Source organism: Ciona robusta, chromosome 1, assembly GCF_009617815.1.
Source record: "Ciona robusta chromosome 1, ASM961781v2".
NCBI lineage: Eukaryota > Metazoa > Chordata > Ascidiacea > Phlebobranchia > Cionidae > Ciona > Ciona robusta.
This window is the reverse complement of record NC_143235.1, coordinates 6,365,878-6,387,057: the sequence shown is the minus strand read 5'-3', so window position 1 is coordinate 6,387,057 and position 21,180 is coordinate 6,365,878. Positions and strand designations below refer to the sequence as shown.

Genomic DNA, 21,180 nt, shown 5'->3' with positions numbered 1-21,180 from the left:
ATAGGGGTAATTAATACTATGCTAATTAGTTTACTCCACAGTCACCAATGGCGACTGAAAGCCGCTTTGTTGGTTATTGGTTACTTTTGATTTGTTTTTGATCGATCTCAATCGACCGTTGTAGTGATAGTGGTAATTAATACTATGTCAATTAGTTTATACCGTGCTCATGCATTAGATCTGTGTGATCTCTTGTATTATTTTAACATTACCTAATTACCGCGTATAACGGGTTAATTTAAAGTATGCTTTTTATGTTACATGCCATTATTAGAGCTGTATTTTCTTGTTGGTTTGGTCGTTAGTTCCACAGAAATAAAAAAAGAATAAATAATTTCTGTGGTTAGTTCTCATCAAGGTTTTGCGCCCAGGTATACTGTGTACTAGGATCACGTTGGTTCGTAACCTGGTTACCTTGCTAAACAAAATCAAAGACGTTGATATTTACGTTATATTCTGAACAATTATTTAGCTAGAACTTCACCATGAAGTCTTTATATAATTGTTTTTAGTATTGCCCGTTGTCATAGACACCGATTTCTAACATTGCAGAAGAGGACGCAATGTTTTTTGTCCCTGCTTTTTTGTTGTTTATTTAACTATAGGGCTCGCATGGATTCTGAGATAGTTGGTTAAATTTCCGATAATTTCTAAGTAAGATTTTTATTACTTGACCGATGATCAAATGTCCAATCTGCCCTAGACGGCACTAATTCTTAGTTACAACTCATTAACAGATCATCACTTTCTTTTTTTACAAGTGGGCGCTCTTTTTTTTATTATTATTTTTTAAAAATACACAAAGAAACACTTTAAATTGGTAATAAGTGTAAAAAAAATTACTTAAGTACTAAAAATACCTTTATAAATATATAAAACACTAGTAAGAACATCTTTCCCAAATTAGGTAGGTTATATACGCTCTTTCGTTCTGTTCACTATCGTCGGCTCTGTGGTGTAACTGTTAGCGTGCCGTCGTTTTATCTCTTTGTTTCGTTCTTACCAGGTTGAGTCCAGCACAGTGCAGTACGTTTTTTTTAGTTTTTTTTTTGTGTGATTAGCACGAGTTAGGAGTTAGGGGTTAGGGGTTGGGGGTTACGGGTTGGGGGTTACGGGTTAGGGGTTAAAGTCTTCGTGGGCTCTGTGGTGTAACGGTTAGCGTGAAATATTGAAATACTATACCAATACACGTTTTATATGTCACAAAAACGACGTTTTTTTAAAAGTCTCCAGAAAATAATAATAAAAAATGAGCGCCCACTTGTGAAAAAAGAGAGTGATGATCTGTTAATGAGTTGTATGTCTAATTTTTACAGATTGAGCATTTGATCATAGGTAAAGTAATAAAAATCTTGTATGGAAATTATCAGACGTTCAACCAATTATCTCAGAATCCATGGGAGCCGGGAGCCCAAGAGAACCACCAATATGGTCAATGGAGATCATGGACGCCGATCCTATGCGCATTCCCAGTTTTCAACGTTTAAGCCGTCTGGTGGTCTCATTCTAATTACTAAAGCAGAAGAGTATTGTGTTCCGTTTATGTGCGTACAAAGTATTTATTGCAAATGTATTAATACTTACTTGTTTACTCGATTGCATACGTAAAAAGGCAAATGTCCAACCTGTTTTCAAGCACCTGCAGGCTAAATAATCAAAGGAACAATCGCTATTAATAATCAAAGGAACAATCGCTATCATAAATGTACAGCAGTGCTACCTCTGGAACATATTTAGTTTTTTCATTACCGCCTGTTGCTCTGTTTAATTGGCAAATTATATTTATTTTACACCTAACTATGAGAAATTGCAGTGCGAGTTTGTGTTGTTCCAGCCCCTAAAAAAACGTACGCGTCGCACATATGCAATGACGTCATATTCAGCACCTAGGTGCGCTCCGCATCCTCAAATAATTAAGAAATCGGCGCGCCTGATGGAGATACATTAGTGAAAGCACTGGTTTGTTTTTAATAAAGGAAGTTCCATGAATATGTCAGAATGTTGTGGTTGTTTATCCACGAATGGTTATACAGAGGTTTAGCACAACGCATGTTATGTGTTTTGTTTCAAACTCGCAAATTTATAAACAAATATCTCTGCACACACAATAACTCTCAAGTCTCAACCAAAGTAATATCATAACTTTGTGTGGAATATGATAATGTTCAATCAGTGATAAAACTCCCACAAGTCAATACTGTTGATAAGAATGATCCAGTATAAGCACTTGTGTAAATCTGGTTGCTAACCAGGTATCCTAAGAAAATTGGTTAAAAAAATCGGTACGAAAACAATATAGACAAGTTGAATAGCAAAAATTCTTTGTCTTGATTTAAAGTTAAAACATTTAAAGTGCAAAAATACCAGATGTCAATTTTGCTTAACAATAATTTGTTGACGCACAACTAAAGTATCCCGTTACTTACCACCCCACGTTGGTTTAGAGCCAAAATGTTGGCCGTCAAGCAGCAACTTGAATCTGCCCAACCATAGTGAGTGCTGTCTTTACATCAGTTTTCAGTTCAAAGCAAAATGTTAGTTACAAACTAGTAGCCATTGACACTTAGAAAAAGGAAAATTGTAAATCAGTGGTAGTCACTTAAAAATAATTGCAAATGAAAAAGGGACCAGGAGCAAAAAAAGTACAATCGGTATCAGGGCGATATTGTTCCATGGAATGAATTGTACAATAGCATTCCCTCTCTTTGAGAAAAAAAGGAAAATAATATACATAAATTTCTTAGTTTAATTAATCCATAGGAGAATCTAGTTGAATCAAATAAACAATGAAACAAATTGCGAATTAAATTTGATTAATTTTGATGACAAGAGTACAAGTAGGAGGACTGCTATTCTGTATGACAACCTACTTATTAACCGCACACGGGTTTACATGTGCTGCTGCACTAGTAATTTCATAAAATATATTTAACTATAAATATTTTTTTCTTTACATAAATAGCAACATTACAGTTTCTGCAATATTGTTTAATAGGCTACAGTTTATAGCACCGTGATAATAGGCATGAGGCCACAAAGTGCTGTTCATGGACAAAATATAGAATCGAATCCCAATGTTTGTTTGAATCTTTCATCTGCCCCTGCTGAACCTGGGTAAGTCATTAAAAAATATAATTATGCCATAATTTAACTTTGCCCTTTTATCTGTTGAATTATGAAAGTTATGGTAAGAGTAATAAACCTTTTTTTTCTAAAGCATTCTATACAGTACTAAATTTTGAAACCCTTTAATTTTACTGTTTTACTTTCCTTTCTGTCCGGATCAGCCATCTAAAAAGCAAAAGTCTAGTCGATTTTGGTTCGCATGTAACATTTTTCAGCTTTATGGTCTTTTTACATTTCTCTTTACAACACTGGTGACGGTACCAAGAGATAATTTTATATTTTTTTGAAATTTAAGTTTTATTTAATATTATGCAGACTACAATCAACACCACGACCTGCAACAGCTGGATTGCTAACATCAAGATCAAATGTTTCAACACATTCAACCTCACAATTGGTATAATTTTTAAATTGAAGTAAAATGTAACTGTTTGTTAATGAGTACAATATAAGCAGTTTGAATGCAAAGTAGTGGTGCAAATCCATAGCTATATAGTCATACTCACCCCCACCCCAGTGATCACTAAAACTTGGGCTGTCATACAAAAAAAAACATTCATTCACAAAGTTATGTAACGTCAATCACAGGATTTTTTTGTTTGATTTAATATTTTGTGGTCTTCCGAAAAAATAATTACTGGTTAGAATGAAAGATAGACCAAAAAGTAAACCAAGCAAATATAGTTTTTACCAACAAAAGACATTATTAATAAAAAATGCTATTAGTAATGACTACAATCACAGTTTAACAAGCAGATCCGGTATTTTACAATGTGCATTAACTTCATTTTGAATTATTTTGTACATTGTAACGGTACTCTCCATGTTATACATATATACAGTATGTTGTTTGTTCAAGAAGAAAATTATTTGTAACTATTGGTCCATGGTGTGTTGGCATATTTTACTCCAAATATTAACCCAACAATTTGTAACAGAGATCTGCCGGAAGTGCTCATACAGATGGATTGTCGTACTTTGATAATTTTAATAAAAATGAACTGAGAGAATTGATAGCCGAGAGCAGAGCAAGCTGGTTATTATCATCTGATTTTCGGTATGTTTTCTTGAGAATATTTATGAAAATCAGTTTTTTAATACTTTGTTAAAATTATTAAAAAGATGTGAGAAAAAACAATTCAGTATGCATACCAAATCGAAATCACTCTTATTTTTATAGTAACTCCGCAAATACAGCGAAAAATAATACTTAATAGCAGTATCGATATTTTTTATTTTAAATATAGTATAACCTTTAATTATAAATTGGTAATTATATTTTTTAGTGGCCAGGCTGGATTGCCATTTGGTTTAATTTCAAATATGAATTTAAGTCAAACTGAGCATCTTACTCTGCTTTTTCCAAAACCAAAAGATGTTGAAGACTTGGAATACCGAGAACTTCATCAAGTAAATATTGTTATATATATATATTATATTAGACAACTGTTATATACCTGGGATTTTCTTGTCATTGTTTGCGATTCATTTAACTCAAAAATACCTATTATGTACTTGTTTATGTTGGACTCGAACTAATAATAGTCTCATGTATAAGGTTTACGAGTCCCCCAATCATGCCACCTATGATTAAGATTTCCCTGCTATGCTTCAAAAAACTATTAATCAACTGAAGAGCTACCTCATTAACCCTAAAATTTAACCACTTTGTTTTCTGGCATTGACAAACAATGCTATAAGACACAATAGATGATGTTATGTCACACCTGAGGTGACGTAAGGATGACCGGTAACAACAATTTGTGACATCACTCCTTTCCAAACCAAATTCCATACAATTAAAAAAAAAAAAGTTGTTACCAAACACATTAAATTAAAAAAGATCACAACCAGACCGAAATAAAACACACGTTGGAATATATACTGTAATACACAACACTTCCAATTATGCGGCTCATAAAGTCGACATCAACATTATCGCACTTCATTTGTAATTTGTTCCTGTCTGTAGGCAGATAAACAAGCGTCTTCCCCCTGTTGATACTTTTTACTTATAGACTTTTTCATTTTTATTAAAATATCTTTTGTTTCTGTCCTTAGTTTTCATTAATTCCTCTTTTGCAATCTTCTTGGTTTCGTCTAACCGCTGTTTAAAGTCAAACACATACTTGTAACTACACTTAACTTTTGCTTTCTGTGTGTTTTTATCCCACAGCTTCCTTAAGAATTAAGATTCACATGGGCCCGGGACGATCGACTGTAAATTAATTTGAATGGCGAGAACCCAAGTTTTTTTAATCAAAAAGTTTTACTACTAAGGGCTAAAAACTGTTTAATGAATACAAACAATATTATTTAAAACGCCTGACAAGCTTTAGCATACAGGTTATACCCAAATTTATCAAAACTATTACACATTTCAGTGAAAAACTCCTTACATTCCATAAAGTATGTAAAAAAGGGAAAATACAGTGTAATACCGACAATGACATAAAAACTTTGGTGGTTTAATTTTTAGATTGCATTTCAGTATCTCTCACTCTATCTGTATACAAGCCGAGCCTTAACATAAACCTTTTTTATAAAACCCAGTTTACCCCAATTTTTACCTGAGTGCCAAGCGTCAAAAGAGAAGACTCTTGGTACATCTTTAGCTGATTCTATTTGCAGATTGTTCGTGAACTCACTACTGGTATATTTGCCATGAGCCAAATGCCATGTTTATCCTTAGAACCAAGTTTTGACTTTAGCTCATCATGCCAAATGCCAATGGCATATAAAGATACCAGGGTTGGTAAGTTGGTAACTCATGTGATACATCCATTACTCATTAACTACAATCTTTTCACCAAACATATATGGAATCTATGCCATTTTACATACAACTTACATGAGAGTAATGACAATAACATTAAAATGTTTTATAGGACAAATACTTCTTGATGTTGATTATGCAATGAAGTCATTATGGCATGGAGTTACTGTTCCTAAAAGCAAGAGGTTGAAGTTATCTGAAAAATGGAGAACTTTACTAGATATTAATTCTGCTACTGGTGAAATGAATAAGGAAAAAAACCCATACACCGAATTTTCAAATGCTGGTATGTCTGTTTTGTATTTATTTTGATTATCTATTGAATTACTATGACAATTTCTAAACAACAGGGCAAGAAGATATGACCGAAAATCCATGTTATCAAAATATTTATCAGGAATTAAACAATATTGATCCCAATGATGCAACTGCTACCAATGAGAACATGTTTGTAAATAAATATTTAGGTTTGTAACAAGGATAATTAATACTTGTGTAAACGACCAAACAATACATTTCCAATGTATTGAAATGTTTGATACATAGTATTTCTAAGTACTACATCTCCCTTAAAAATGTGCTGGATGCGCCAATAGTCTACCTATCTACCCCTACCCAAAAGCACTGGTAAATAGTACACTTACAAGTCTAATAAAAGGTCTATAGTTCTGCTATTATTACGAGTATGTTTGTTATTGGAAAATACTTTAACAGTAATTGCCATATCCCCCCGGATTAATTTATTTTGTACAAATTAAAAAAAACGCATCAGCCACTAAACTGTGTATACTAGTAAGTGAACTGCTGTAGATTAGCAATATATTTGATAATGTTCTATTAACTTAAGTAAGTTTTAATTTATATGTTTGTTAGAATTTGTTCGTTGTGTGATGTCAATGCATATGTCAAGTGCAAGATGTTGTTCAAGTGAAAATGTTGTGGTTTGCAATATTGACTACGACATTTCAACCGCTGTTTCTCTTTATGATGATGATCACATTCCTCCAGCAGACACGCAGCGACTGAGGCGAAGATTAAGACATCATGTAAACCAAAGTTATAACCAAACATAGATCTTGAAAATCATATAATTCTATATTATTTGTGTAATTTTATTTTTGTTTCTTCCTGGGATATCTAGAAAATAAAACATAGTAATTGTAATAGGAAATAAATATGTGCTTGAATTTGATTTTACTCTTTTATTTGGCGTTCTTTATGATCTAACATGCTTAAGGCTACTGTTCGATGAAAGTGACACACCATAAAATACCTTTTTTTTAAATTTAATATTGATTGGATGATTTATGCTGGATCAATATATTGTTGCAGATAAAAGTAATAGAGAAAGGATTGCTTGCTGATCCTTCTACGAGACGAAATATTGCTTTGTTAAAATTTATTGCTGCAACTTCTATTGTGTTAGTTGCATTACGCAAAAGACTTATGAAGGTACCAAAAACTGATTCACTACTTCATCCTCTTCAATGTAAGTATGAACTTGTCTGGTTGTTTTGAGTTTGCTTCAATAGAGTTCAACCCAGTAGTGTTTAAACTGTCAGTCAATAATGAAAACAAAAAATATAGTAGTCACTTACAAAGTTACATACATGATAACTCGTAAGCGGGTACAAGGTGTAACAGAACGCCTGTTTTATAAGGACTGTTTTTGCTCTGCCACGAAAGGGTGAAAAGTTGCATACATACATTTATTCATAAATGTTTCTTCAAAAGCTCATTGCCTGACATGTTCCTTATTGCTTTTCAATTACAGGTGATGATTTACGAACTGAATCTGAATTTCCTCCATTTGCTTTTAACTTGAATAAAAGTAATCCATGCCGTACCTTCACAGTTGATAAAGATGGAAATTCAAAATTATTAACGCATATGCATGGAGAATTACAATTTGATAGTGATACTGCAGCTGTTAAAGTAAAATATGTTTTGGTGGTTTTACAATAATTAAACAATGACTGGCTACCGTAGTGGTATATTTTAAGTTTCCTGAATTTATATTGTGGCGTTGCACCACCCAATCCAATATAGCACATTGTATTAAACATATGCAAAATAAACATTTTAAATATTCTTTATTTTGTAAAAATCCAACTACTATTGTGCTTTAAAACACCACCAAAGTGTTGAATATAAAGTTTAGTGCCTTTTATTTCATTGTCATGCATTTCCCCCAAACTTAAATATCTATAGCAATAGAAAAATAAAACTCAGTTCATAACTCAGTAACATTCTTCGAGAACTTAATAAATTAAGACCCTAAACAAAGGCTACCTAAAAACATTTAGTTGATGTTTGCATTTCTAGATTTTTGCAGTGGTCTTTTCACAGGATATTCACACCACAATTTTGAGCTATAAATACAGTATTTAAATACAGTTTAAATCTCCTACAGGAAATAAAAGATGAACAATGGTGCAACATCACTCATAAAGAATCTGTTGAACATTTACAAACTATTTTAAACAACCAATTGAAACTTGAATATGATGTACCGGTTACGCTATTCGGTATGATTTTCTTTAATGAAACGATCTAAATTTATCGAATTTAACAAAAATAAATACGATTCACAACTTTTTTCATTCAGAGAATACAAAGCATTATGTTATAAACATTCCGCTGACAACCTATTACCCCACAAGCCCTCCAATACCACAATGGCTCCATGCCAGATATCAGCAGCTTAGCAGTTTATGTTCTAAAAAATTGATCATGAATGATATACAGCTTGCAGAATTGCTAAAACAAGTTTTTGGATTTAGAAAGGCACTTGCTCACAAGGTAGGTATGAATATTTGTATGATGGGTATAATCAACACTCAATACATTTAGTGTACATGCAATCAAATTACCAAATTTAAAAGTAAGAAAGTTTAAAAAGTTTTTTTTTCTATCCCAGCTGTGCACAGAATAAAATGTTATTAGTATGTACCTATTAATAATTACCTTCTAGATCAAGAATATTTGATTCATTTCAATTTTTTACAGAGCATTGAGGCAAAAATGCGATTGTGTGCTTGTAGGGGTTTGGTTGCTGCCTTTGTTACATTGATGAAAAAAGTTGCAAGCACATGTCTTTTTGCACCAGATGTTCAGGTAGTCAAGTTAGTTTTAAATGGTTACTTCTATGCAGATAACTCCATCATGGTGTGTTTCAGGGTATGACTCTATTGCATTATTGTTGCGCTCATAACAAATCTTCAATCTTAAGTGTTCTGCTTAACCAAAAACCAAATCTGAACACAAGAAGAACCGAAGTCAATCAACAAACAACTCGTTAGTAACTAATAAGTAGTTACCATAAACTTGTGTATTACTTTTATGTGTATTAGAACCAGAAGATAAAACTAAGCTGCTATTGACTGAAAGATCAGGTAAATGTGACAGTGTTCAATGTTATTAACATAAATTTGACTCATGATCTTGTTTTAGTGGGATACATTTTTCTTTACTTCGTGAAATTAATCTTGAATGATTGCTGATAACGATTTGCAATTTAATATCATAAGCCTATAACGTTTGTTCTGTGAATTTTGATTAGTGGCCCCTTCCAACTAAAACCAAACGTGTTCTCATGCGTCTTTTTTCTTAATGATGTCATCATTGCTCGAGCTCTGACCATTATTATTTGCTGCACTCACAGAAACATAGCTCAGTGAAATCACGATTGGCTTATTAACCATTACGATTTTACATGTCTGGCTACAGGTACAAAATCATAAAACCAAATGTCAATTAAATTCAATCCTTTTTATGACGAGATATCTAGTCGTCAGTACATTCTTTTACTCTGCCAACTTTGTAATTTTGTACCACATGTAAGTGTAAAAATCAAGTTTAACCTTTGATGACATAAGTCCAATAGCGGTGCACAGCTTTTTATCATCACTCTTCTGCGTCGATTGCTCACAGGAAAAGCTAAGATAGCACACTACCTATAGAAATGACCCTCGACTTGCGGAAACTCAATTGTTTAAACACAGTGACTGATTAAATGACATCATTAAATATTGGGACTTAATTCAATTTTGGACTGTAGTTGTTCCATTTGTCGAATTTGAATAGTTTCAAGCTCAGCTCATCCTAAAAGTTTTTTTTCAATGGAAATGCTTAAAATTTCAGTAGTTCAGAAAGTAGAAATGGTCAAAGCTGTAACTTTTTTTAGACCATATGTTTATAAATACACAATTTTTGATTTTTCGTCGGTATGCCCCTTTAAAATCTCATATGCCACATGCACTATTTTAGTTTTTTTATCAGAAAATGATAGCCCAAGTAAACAAGATAATAACGGTTTAATGCACACTTAATGTTAAAGTGACATACCAATAAAAAATCAAAATTTGTGTATTGATAGACATGCTCAAATGTGACCTAAAGCCACTATCAAAGTTTTAAATTACAAAACAGCTTTTAAAAAAAAAGAGTTTTAAAACCCCAAATTCGGCCGCTGGAGTAAAAAAATAGACTGTGGCGCAATGCATGGGATTTCCCCTTAAAAAAATAATCACTCAACTTTGATTGTTTCTAGTTTCTAAAACACTAAAGAAAATTCAAATTTTTTTTCTGATTTGGTATAAAAAATGCTTCTTGTTCAAAACTATAGAAAAAATTTGTATAACATAGAATTTATTATGTTTTAATTTTCGATTGAACATGGCTACATAATATGCTGACTCAGCACTTTTTTCCTTGTTAGTTAATTTTTCGGACTTTTTTATATTAAAATGTTCGATATGTCTCACTAGTACTGTTCCATTTTTTTTATAAGTCTATTTTTCGTGTTTAACATCAGGTTTGAAAATATGCTGAGTCAGAATAATCTAGTATGTATCAAGGCTCAATAAAAAATTAAAACATGATAAAGTCTATATTTTATCATCTTTTTATATAGTTTTGAAGAAAAAGCATTCATTATACCAAATTAGAAATCAAATTTGATTTTTCTTGAGTATTTTTTAATGATTTTTTTTTCTAATGATAAAACAGCCGAATTTTTTTTACTCCAGCATTTTGTTTTCACATGATTTTTTTAGAAGCCGTATCGTTTGGGAAACTTTGAAGGTACTTTAAGGTTACATTTGAGCATATCTATCCATATACAAATTTTCATTTTTGGTTGGTATGCCCATTTAAGTATAAACTACATTGGTAATCTTAAAAACTCTAAAACATAAGAACTTAAAATTAAATCATAAACATGTTGCATTCATTTGATAGAATGCTTTATAATATATTCAATTTGTGCATTTTTGTTTTGGTTTATTTTCTTTGCTCCTTTTTGTTTCATAAAAACAAACTGTTTTAATTTAGATCTTTTTTGCTACTTTACTAAATTAAGTATACTAACAGCATTTTGGAATTTTTGTGTGATTGTTTAATATATGAACTGTTGCTGCCAAGCATAAAATAGATCTAATAAAATGTTTCTTCCAAAAATAAAACCATTGTTTTAAATTGGGTCATTCTTAAACTAATGGAGTTATTATTTTTTTAATACAAAAATTGTTTTTTTGTTTGTTTTAAACTGTAGGAATGACTGCATTGCACATAAGTGCAAGATGTGGATCACTTACTTGTGTCAATGCTCTCCTTGATAGTCGTGCCAACCCAATGTTAACCGACAGTAAAGGTTGGTCGGCAGTTCATCACGCAGCAGCATTTGATCAAACAGCAATCTTACGATGTATATTAAGAAGATATCCAAGTTTGCTTGAGCAACCAGCAACAGGAGGGTATGTTTCATGTACAAAAAAATCAATGTTGTTTTAAACAAGATCTACTGTATTGTTTACTTTACAGGTTTTGAAAGGGAAAAAGGTATTTGGTCACTATGTTACATTTGACAATTAACCTGAACAGTTTCACTGTACCAGTTATATTTTATTTCATTCACACAAACTTATCTCATTTCATTCACATATTAATTTGCATATTTTAGTTATAGACCCAACAACAATTCTTTATTAAAACATTTCCTTTATTTTTATCTCTGTAACAAAAGTTGTCGCAATGGTTAATATATTTCATATTGTCATTAATCACCAACTCAATTCTTGACAGAGATAATTCTACACCACTTCTTGTTGCTGCATCATATGGTTCACTAAATGCACTGAAGTTTTTAATTAAACTTGGTGCTTCATTGATGGCTAGCGATATTTCAGGAAATGGACTTATTCAAAGAGTTATCCTTAACTTTCATAGTGATGTCCTTCTTTACTGTATTGAGCTAACCCAGGATGGCTCAATGTTAGAAAACAACACAGAAAATATTTTTAAAGTCTGGGATGTTATGATTGGTGAGTTGCAATTAGGTTAACAAATTTTTAAATTGTTTTTATTCTGCCTTGTATAACTAGACATGTTAAAATCTTCCATTATTGAACAAAATGCTGCTCTTCGATGCATGGAAATTATTCTTCACCAATGTCCACTGTACTGGAAGGAACTTCAATCGGCTGGCGTAATACCTCCACTGGTTGCTGTATTATCAAGCCCAACAAAAATACCAATATCCTCTCTACATGGTCTGTTTTGATTATTAGTTTTAATGAAGGGATTTGTTTTTAAATAATGTAGGTAATACAATATTAAAGGTGGATCATCATCACTGCAATCCCTTGCATGTTCAGTAATCTGCTTAATGAGCGAACATAAAGTGGTACAAGAAGAAATTTGTAATACCAAAGCAATTCCTGGTTTGTAATGAATGAATGAATGATGTGTTTTTTTTAATATCTTAAACATCTATAATGCAGTACTTGTTTCACTGTTGAAAACTACTCCCAAGTCAACTAGTCATACCGCAATAAAAGGGGAAGAATTAATTAATCAAAGATACGAATTGCAATCTCGTTCTTCCGTTGTACTCTGTGATCTTGCGCAGTTAGATAACATCGCTGCAAGGATATCTGATTGTGGTGGTATTCCACCTCTTGTTGATCTTCTACAAACGGATGTTGGTATTTGTTGAATAATATATATAATATTTATGGATGATCCTTTTTTTGAACAGTTGTTTTTTGTAAGTTTCCACACGTCTCTTGCATAAATCAAATTTATTACATATTAGTATAAATTTAAAATTCGATGTTCAGAACTGCACGATTAATCAAAATTAATTAACTCCTTTCTTTTATCCGAGTCCAAAATAAACCTTAAACCAAAATAATTTATTGCAATCCTTGCAATATTTCCAACTGACCATAATCTTTTCAATCGAAGCATATAAAACAACCCAATTAAAAAGTAATTAGTTATCACAAAGTTTTGCGAAGTAAACTTCCACACATCGCAGTGTGAGTTCTAAAACTAGTGCAATACTTTAACCTCAAAGCTCTTTTTAAAAAAAATAATACAACTAATAATACAAACAATAAACTATTAGTTGGGTTTCGGGTATAGACCCATTACTCTTTTTCAGACCCTAATGCGAAAATTGTCAATTGCTATTGATGGGTAAATAAGTATTGCATCAGTTGCTACTCTGTTGTATATTCGCAGTTATGGCGTAAATATTGAAATTGGACTTTACAATGTTTAAACATACATTTTTTTTCCCTGAAAAAGACCTCGCTATTTTTGTTACATTTTTAGAATGTCCGATGCCCTGGCATAGTGGTTGCCTCCAACCAAGGGGTAATATGCTTACGGCTCGTCGCTGCTACCATTGTGGATGTATAGGACCTTAGGCAAGACACTTAACGGCAATTGCTTAAAGCACTAGTGGTTTGTCTAAATTATCACTCATACAGAAAAAAAATCTGAAAAATTAATCACCCACAAAACATACATGGTAACTCATAAGCTAGTATGAAGTGTGTAAACATCCGAACACCCTGAACGCGAGGATAAAACAAGTTACATATATGTAATACCGGTCTGACCTTGTGAAAGCGTTGTAACAAGTAGCCTTAATTTGTTACATCACCACACAATTGTGTTTGATGTTAACAATTTTTATATACGCAGAACACACTTTTCTATATATCGAAATTTAATCTATTTTTCTAATATTCTTATTCAAAGTGTAATTTTTGTCAAATCGTTCATTTGCTATAAGTATAAAGATTTGTATCAATTTATTGATCAAAGTGATCTATCCAGTCCTTATATTTCACTTGTTAAAATCTTTTGTTTAATTTCTGTGTAGCATGTTGTGCTCAAATTCAAGTTTTAGTTAAACGTAACAGCTTTTTAGTATAATAAAATATGATAACCTTATTGTTAAAGTTATGTGATCGTTTTATTTTCTGTACAGGTTGTTGATGTAGTGGTAAACTCTATTTTGGCAATAGCTGCACTTTGTAGGGGTGACATATCCGAATGTGGTGAAATACAAAATCAAATAGTAAAATACGGAGCTGCTTTGTTATTGGTTGGGTTTCTTACTGTTCGAAATGATGCTTTGCAAATATCCGCATCAGATGCCATTGCTGCTCTCTGTAAAGGCAACAACAACATTCAAGTGAATACGCATGATTAATCGTTAAAACCTTATTTTTTAATTCTATTTCAACTTTAACAGAATAAGTTTGTTGAACTGGGCGTACTTCCATGTTTGGTGACCATTGTAAAAGGACACTGTATTCCTGCACAAATGAAATCTGCACTTGCAATAGATTGCATTACCCATGAAAATCCTCATGCTCAGTACACTGCAAACTTGGAAAAAGCTCCTCATGCTTTATGTAGATTATTTCATGTAGGTAGATTTAAGTTTAAAGTAGACTTTACTTAAACTTCCATTATATTGTTTGGCTAGATATGGTCAGATTCTGTGAAGGAATGCGGTGCAAACGCCTTATGGTCTTTAGCTGGATGCCATCTACAAAATCAAAAAGAAATTTCTCTTTTAATCGGGACAAAACAATTGATTGAAATGTTGATCAGTAAATCTGAAACTCTCCAATATCTAGGTTTTAATAGCTGTTATATTAACAAAAAACAGTTACATATTTGTTAAAAATGTACAGGGTGTCTTGGAGTAGGTGCAATTAGCAAAAAGAGCAAAAGTGGTCAGATCATGTTGGCAAATGATGGAACCATTCCTCCATTGGTGCGTCTTCTAAGACGTGATTGTACTTCAAGGAAAGTTGTAATGGCTGCAATGATGGCTATAAATAATTTGTGTGTAGGTAGGTATATATTTTAATACATGTTATTCTATGTGGGTGAGGTCACTGACAAGTACCTATCATTTAGTTTGGATTTAGCCCATTGCCCAACACCTCGGTCGCTTATGTACATGTTTTCATGCAATAAGTAGGACTCCATCCACAACACCCCTTAACTCATCCTGAACATTCATTGTGTCATGGGCTAAATCTCACAGAAGTATGTTGGACTTGCGACTCATGTTCTGAATTTGTGTTCTCTTCTGCCCACATAACTAGAGGTCGATTATCGGCCCATATTTACGTTCTACCGATAATGGGTATCGGTAAAAAAGCGCTGATATATAAATGAATGAATGTAAATTGCTTTATCCTTGTGTGGCCGGAAAAAGACAGTCGTTATCACACGGGTTTAACACCTCGTGCCAGCTTACGAGTTACCATGTATGTTACTTTGTCTGTGATTATTTATTGGGGATTTTTTTCATTTTATTATGTATGGCTGATAATTTGGACAACCCATTAGTGACCACTGGGTTGGAGCAATTGTCGTTAAGTGTCTTGCCCAACGACACATACGCCCACAATGGTAGCAGCGACGAGCCTTGAACCCATTAACTAATGGTTACAGGCAGGCGCGCTAACCACTACGCCACGGCGCCGGACAAATAGTTCGTGCGAAGCGACGTGCGTCCTACTTGACCTTTATGTACGTTGTAGTTTAACGTCCACGTGCGTCGTAGTTTAACGTCCATGTGCGTCATAGTTTAACGTCCACGTGCGCCGTAGTTTAGCCTTTACGTGCGTCGTAGTTTAACGTCCACGTGCGTCATAGTTTAACGTCCATGTGCGTCATAGTTTAACGTCTACGTGTGTTGTAGTTTAACGTCCATGTGCGTCGTAGTTTAACGTTCACGTGCGTCGTAGTTTAACGTCAACGTGCGTCGTAGTTTAACTTCCATGTGCGTCATAGTTTATCTTCCACGTGCGTCGTAGTTTAACGTTCACGTACATCATAGTTTAACGTTCACGTACATCATAGTTTATCGTCCACGTGCGTCGTAGTTTAACTTCCACGCGCGTCATAGTTTAACTTCCACGTGCGTCGTAGTTTAACGTCAATGTGCGTCGTAGTTTAACTTCCACGTGCGTCATAGTTTAACTTCCACGTGCGTCGTAGTTTAACGTTTACGTACATCTTAGTTTAACTTCCACGTACATCTTAGTTTAACTTCCACGTGCGTTATAGTTTATCGTCCACATGCGTCGTAGTTTAGCCTTTACATGCGTCCTAGTTTTGTACAAAAGCAACATATTTGGAGTTACCTATTAAGAACATGCAAACTAAGTGATGACCAACCATTTTTACTCTATAATAACTTGCAGTATCTTGAATACAGGTATTAATACTGATCATTTTATATGTTTCGCTATAGTGTCAAATATCGGTAAAATATTGGTATCGGTAAAAGCTAAAAATATCAGTATCGGTGGAAAAAATTGTTATCGGTCGGTCTCTACACATAACAGTATACTTTGCCGCATCTAAAAGTCTTTGTATTTGAATAAAGGATACTTATTTATTTTTGTTCACTTTAGTTTTGTATGTGTAATAGTGGGTAAATTTTTTATTCACCACTTGAATCAATGTAAGTGTCTTGACTAAGAACACATACACCAATCAGCATCGACCCACTCAGTCATACATCTTTAGTTGAATTGAATGATATCATTTATCTACAGGAATTGCTTGTTTAAACAATACAAGATTACAAGAACTCCTTGCTGAAGAAAATTTAATTGATCTTCTTATAGACAAAATATGGCAAACTTCTCAAGATGAAACTATACAAGTTAGTCAATTAAATATTGGTGTGCAGATCGTTTTTCAACACTATCTACACTTCCAATTTTTGATTCAAGTCATGTCATTTTAAAATTATTTACTGTAACTAAATTATTTAATGTAAAATAAATGTAACTTGCTTTCTTCTCGCGCAGCAGGAAAAGATATTTGTAAAACTTGGGTATTCTAATTCATACACCCAGCCTACGAGTTACTATGTATCTAACATTATGGGTAATTTTTTATATTGAATTGCTCATAATTTAGACAGCGCATTTGTGACCACTGGTAGGCGTCTTGCCCAAGGAAACATATGTTTACAATAGTAGTAATGACAAGCCTTAATCCCATGATGTCTGGGTTGGATCACAATCACCAAATGTACGGTGCCTGATATATGTTTCAGTGCATGCGGATCTGTAAAATGTAAACTAATGATTGTCTTGTGACTTAAAAATGGCGGACGGCTTCGTGTAAAATTGAACCGTTGAGGTAAAAAAATTAATAGCTGCATGTATGGAATTATGTATGGAATTTTCTACAAAGTAGAGCAACGTATGTTTAATGATAATAGGTATTTTTAATTAACTGAAACGCATTAACCATTACCTATTTATTGGTTGTATGTGTTCACAGGTTGATCTTTTGTTTTGTCTGGCTTCTGTTGTCACTGGTTGCACTAATAACGAAGTCATTTTAAATAAAAATGGAGGTTTTGGATTCGAAATTTTGCTGGAACTACTGCATTCCCCACACTTGGTATCTTTGAAAAATTCTTTATATTTGTAGTGATATAGTCTGTCTAAAAATGTTTATTTTTGTCCATATGCTAGTGCATAACAATTGCTTTCACCTATTTAATGCAATAGTTCATGTCCTATTGATTGTTTATGGTTTTTGATAAGAAATTAAAAGCTGTTTTAACAATAGTGTCACTACTGTTCTGAAACTAACAACCTCTTTTTGTCTACTGGGTGTTGATAGTTGGTTGTAATGTAATTGTAGTAATTGAGATTCTAACTTGTTGCAGGAAGTTCAACACAAAGTAATGTCGGCATTGGCAACTTTTTCTTTTAATCGTATTTATCAACAACAAAAAATACTGAAGTGTGGGGGAATACCTTTCTATATATTTAATGCTTTACTTGAATCTCACAATATTGCCATAAAATCAGCTGCTGCGTTTCAGGTAAACTTAAAGTTAAAATGTAACAATTATAACACTATGCTTTACTCCCATTTAAATGTGTAGAAACACATATGTCATGCTATGTTTCATTTATAAAAGCGGCATCAAGGTGTTTGATTCTTCCTTATGTTTTAAAAGTCTAAAAAAGTATAGGTTATTTGTCTTCAGGCAATATCTATCTTCAAGCAACATATTCTATTTACAAGCTTATAACTTACTGTTGGTTGAAATGTAAACCAGGATTGTGAAACTCAAGGCAGGTTACTTATTAGCTAAAGTAGTATTAGTAAAGTAAGTTAGTGAAGTAATGTAATTGTTTGTAAATATTTTGCTGACTGTCTTTAGATCTTAATTTCAGATTCACAACAATATTAAGTGTAAAATTGAGAGAAGTCAAGACTCAAGAAATGTGTGTGTGTAAAGTTCAGATTTATTTTGAAGTTAAGCTTTGGAGCATTCGTCAGTAAACATAACAAGAGTATTTTTGACAGTAACATATGTTTTATGAATATATGTAAGTTACTTCACCCTGCCACAGAAAAACGACAGTCGTTATAATATCGGTGTTCTGTTTCCACGTATGTAACTTTGTCGGTTATTATTTTGACAACCCTTTAGTATCCACTGGGTTGATGGAATGGCTGTAAAGTGTCTTGCCCAATGATATATATGCCGACAGTCGTAGCTGCGACAAGCCTTGAACTTCTAACCTCTGAGTTATAGGTAGACACGCTACCACTGTGACACGACACAGGACAATGTTTGATATGTTTATGTTTTATTTTAGTTGGTTATTCTTGCAAGAGTGGTAACTATGACTACTGTGGTTGATGCATCTGCAAAAGGAATTATTGAATTAGTGAAACTCCTGGACAGTGATGATGATAATGTAACTATTTTGGCAGGTAACATCAGCATCATGATAGTATTGGAAATTGTGTTTTCATGCCATTCCTACTAGCAGCAGTGATTGTTGTCTTAAAACTATTGCCCTTGATTTGGCAAACAAAACACACCTAGGAACAAATATTTTATATATATATTCTTTGGGTAAATATAGGGCAGCAGTTTTTGGCACTAGGTAATACCTTGTATACCTAGTACTAGTAGGTTTATCAAGTAACAATGGCTGACAATCGATTTAACATTAATAAATTTCAGAACACCCAAACTAGATTTGTTCTTAAATGTACGAAAATGGTTGTAATTGGATAAAGACACACTGCCAATAAATATCAACCAATCCATTACTCTACATTTACAGTAAATTTGTATTATTTATAGCTGAGTACATTGCAAGTCTAGCACACACTAGAGCTGGAGTTCCTGATGCAATTGTTCAATTGGGAACAGTTCCGAAACTTGTAAAAAAACTTAAATCAGCAAACCAACAATTACGACAAGCTGCATCACAAGCACTAGGTACGCTAATCACATGTATTTTTATTAATTGTAACACTAACATCGAAGTAATATTCTTTTTATAATATTTCAAAACTGTCGCCGGGCACATTTGGTTAGTGCGATGACTCTAACCCAGAGGTTATGGTTTCAAGGCTTGTCGCTGCTACCATTGGGGGCGTATTTGTTCTTTGGCAAGACACCCTAATGGCAATTGGTTCAACCCAGTGGTCATTAGTGGGTTGTCTAAATTGACAGCCATACACAAAACAACAAGGTGTGTGAAACAAAACACCTGTGTTATAACGACTATCGTTTCAAGCCACGTGAGGGTAAAGTGAGTTTTATTTATTCATTTAAATACATTGCATGATACATAAATGCCGTATTCTTAGTGGTTGTATGCTATGATTACAGGTTATTTGTCATTCAATCGAACTGCAAGTAGAGAACTTATGGCAGCATGTAGAGGGACTGATGGTGTATATGACTCCTTGATCAATAATATTGGACCAGATGGGGTTGTGGCTGATGAATTTGTCGCAGAGTTTAAATGCCAATCTGCAATTGGTCTTCCTATACTGAAAGCCCACAAACATCCTGCATAAATCAAAATATGCAGGAGTGTACGAAGTGATTGTAAATAGGCCAAATATTTCTTAGCAAAGGTTCTTTAATTTTATTGCAATCGTAGAGTTGGTTTTTCTAAAAAACCAAGGTGGTCAATTTATAGTAGCAATCTATATATTTCAAGCGTTGATGAGGCATAACTGGTCAGAAACACACAGTTTTTGAGCCAAAGGCTCTTTTAAAGTCGGACCAAACATAATGACAACCCGTCGTCGTGATATATTCAGACCTACCGGTACAAATCTATCAATCAAATATATCAAGATCCGGTTAAAAACGTCCGAGACAAAATGTTACTAAACACATTTGCAAAATGTGTTTAGTAAATGCCCAAAATCTTTTCAAAGAAAACATTTGATGATGAACGAAAATAAATGTTAACGATATTATTCGTGATCCGACGAAGACTGTGGTTAGGTTGTAATATTCGGTGTGGCACGATTACAACATTTTTTTAATGGCTATAAAAGCATATTAATAAATTGTTGTGCTTTGTCTTATTTACATATATTTCTATTAATAAAGTCCTTTATAAATTGAAATTAACAATGATTTTAAACTGTCCTATCCTATGTGTTTTCCAACTTGTAAAATTACATTGTGCGGATCTGTGGCACAGACCAAAACACATCTGACCAATTAACAATTCATTGAACGATATAATTATAAACATGGCTGGTGAACAACCGAGCAGTAAATTGACTCCGCAAGATCCAGTATTAGATGTGTTAAGATGACATGGGCATGCCTTTTCTACTCGCTGATTTGGGTCAGATAGACCTTAAGAACCATCACATACCGGAGATGGCAGCCCAGTAAGCCTTCTTTCTCGATGTATATCACATGGGGCCAATAGATTGTAAAAAGATACATTATCACAGGAACAGACTGTGGTAGTAGTTTACCGCTACCTCATCTTGATAACATTCCGGCGCTTTTATTCCTGCTGCCCGAGCCGAGTAATTAACCACTTTGTTGTGCGCACAGTCACCAGTTAGTTTAGTTGGTACTGCAGTATAGTTATGTTGTTTATCTTTTCATCGTTTTAGTTTGTTAAACCCAAATATAACAA

The 21,180-nt window shown here is 33.3% G+C and overlaps 1 protein-coding gene across 3 annotated transcripts; it reads left to right on the top strand.

Annotated features, from left to right (window-relative positions):
* The first annotated feature begins 1,291 nt into the window (after positions 1-1,291).
* LOC149741856 (ankyrin and armadillo repeat-containing protein-like) lies at positions 1,292-20,497 on the top strand. Of its 3 annotated transcripts, XM_089890960.1 has the most exons (30): positions 1,294-3,114; positions 3,442-3,523; positions 4,065-4,183; positions 4,413-4,536; positions 5,758-5,881; positions 6,015-6,188; positions 6,253-6,369; positions 6,776-6,948; positions 7,235-7,391; positions 7,677-7,837; positions 8,316-8,430; positions 8,511-8,704; positions 8,912-9,019; positions 9,082-9,199; positions 9,256-9,297; positions 11,457-11,658; positions 11,987-12,225; positions 12,286-12,453; positions 12,523-12,624; positions 12,685-12,884; positions 14,187-14,393; positions 14,454-14,630; positions 14,691-14,844; positions 14,902-15,063; positions 16,786-16,895; positions 17,525-17,647; positions 17,919-18,077; positions 18,865-18,982; positions 19,362-19,499; positions 19,896-20,497. In XM_089890960.1, exons 1-30 carry the CDS (start codon positions 3,026-3,028, stop codon positions 20,084-20,086), a joined length of 4,347 nt encoding a protein of 1,448 aa, XP_089747086.1. In that variant the 5' UTR covers positions 1,294-3,025; the 3' UTR covers positions 20,087-20,497. The 3 variants fall into 3 exon arrangements, 2 of the variants coding, with proteins under 2 accessions (XP_089747086.1, XP_089747087.1); XM_089890961.1 differs by lacking the exon at positions 9,256-9,297; XR_016386320.1 differs by lacking the exons at positions 17,919-18,077; positions 18,865-18,982; positions 19,362-19,499; positions 19,896-20,497 and adding an exon at positions 17,156-17,380 and having other exon boundaries at positions 1,292-3,114.
* The last annotated feature ends 683 nt before the right edge of the window (positions 20,498-21,180 follow it).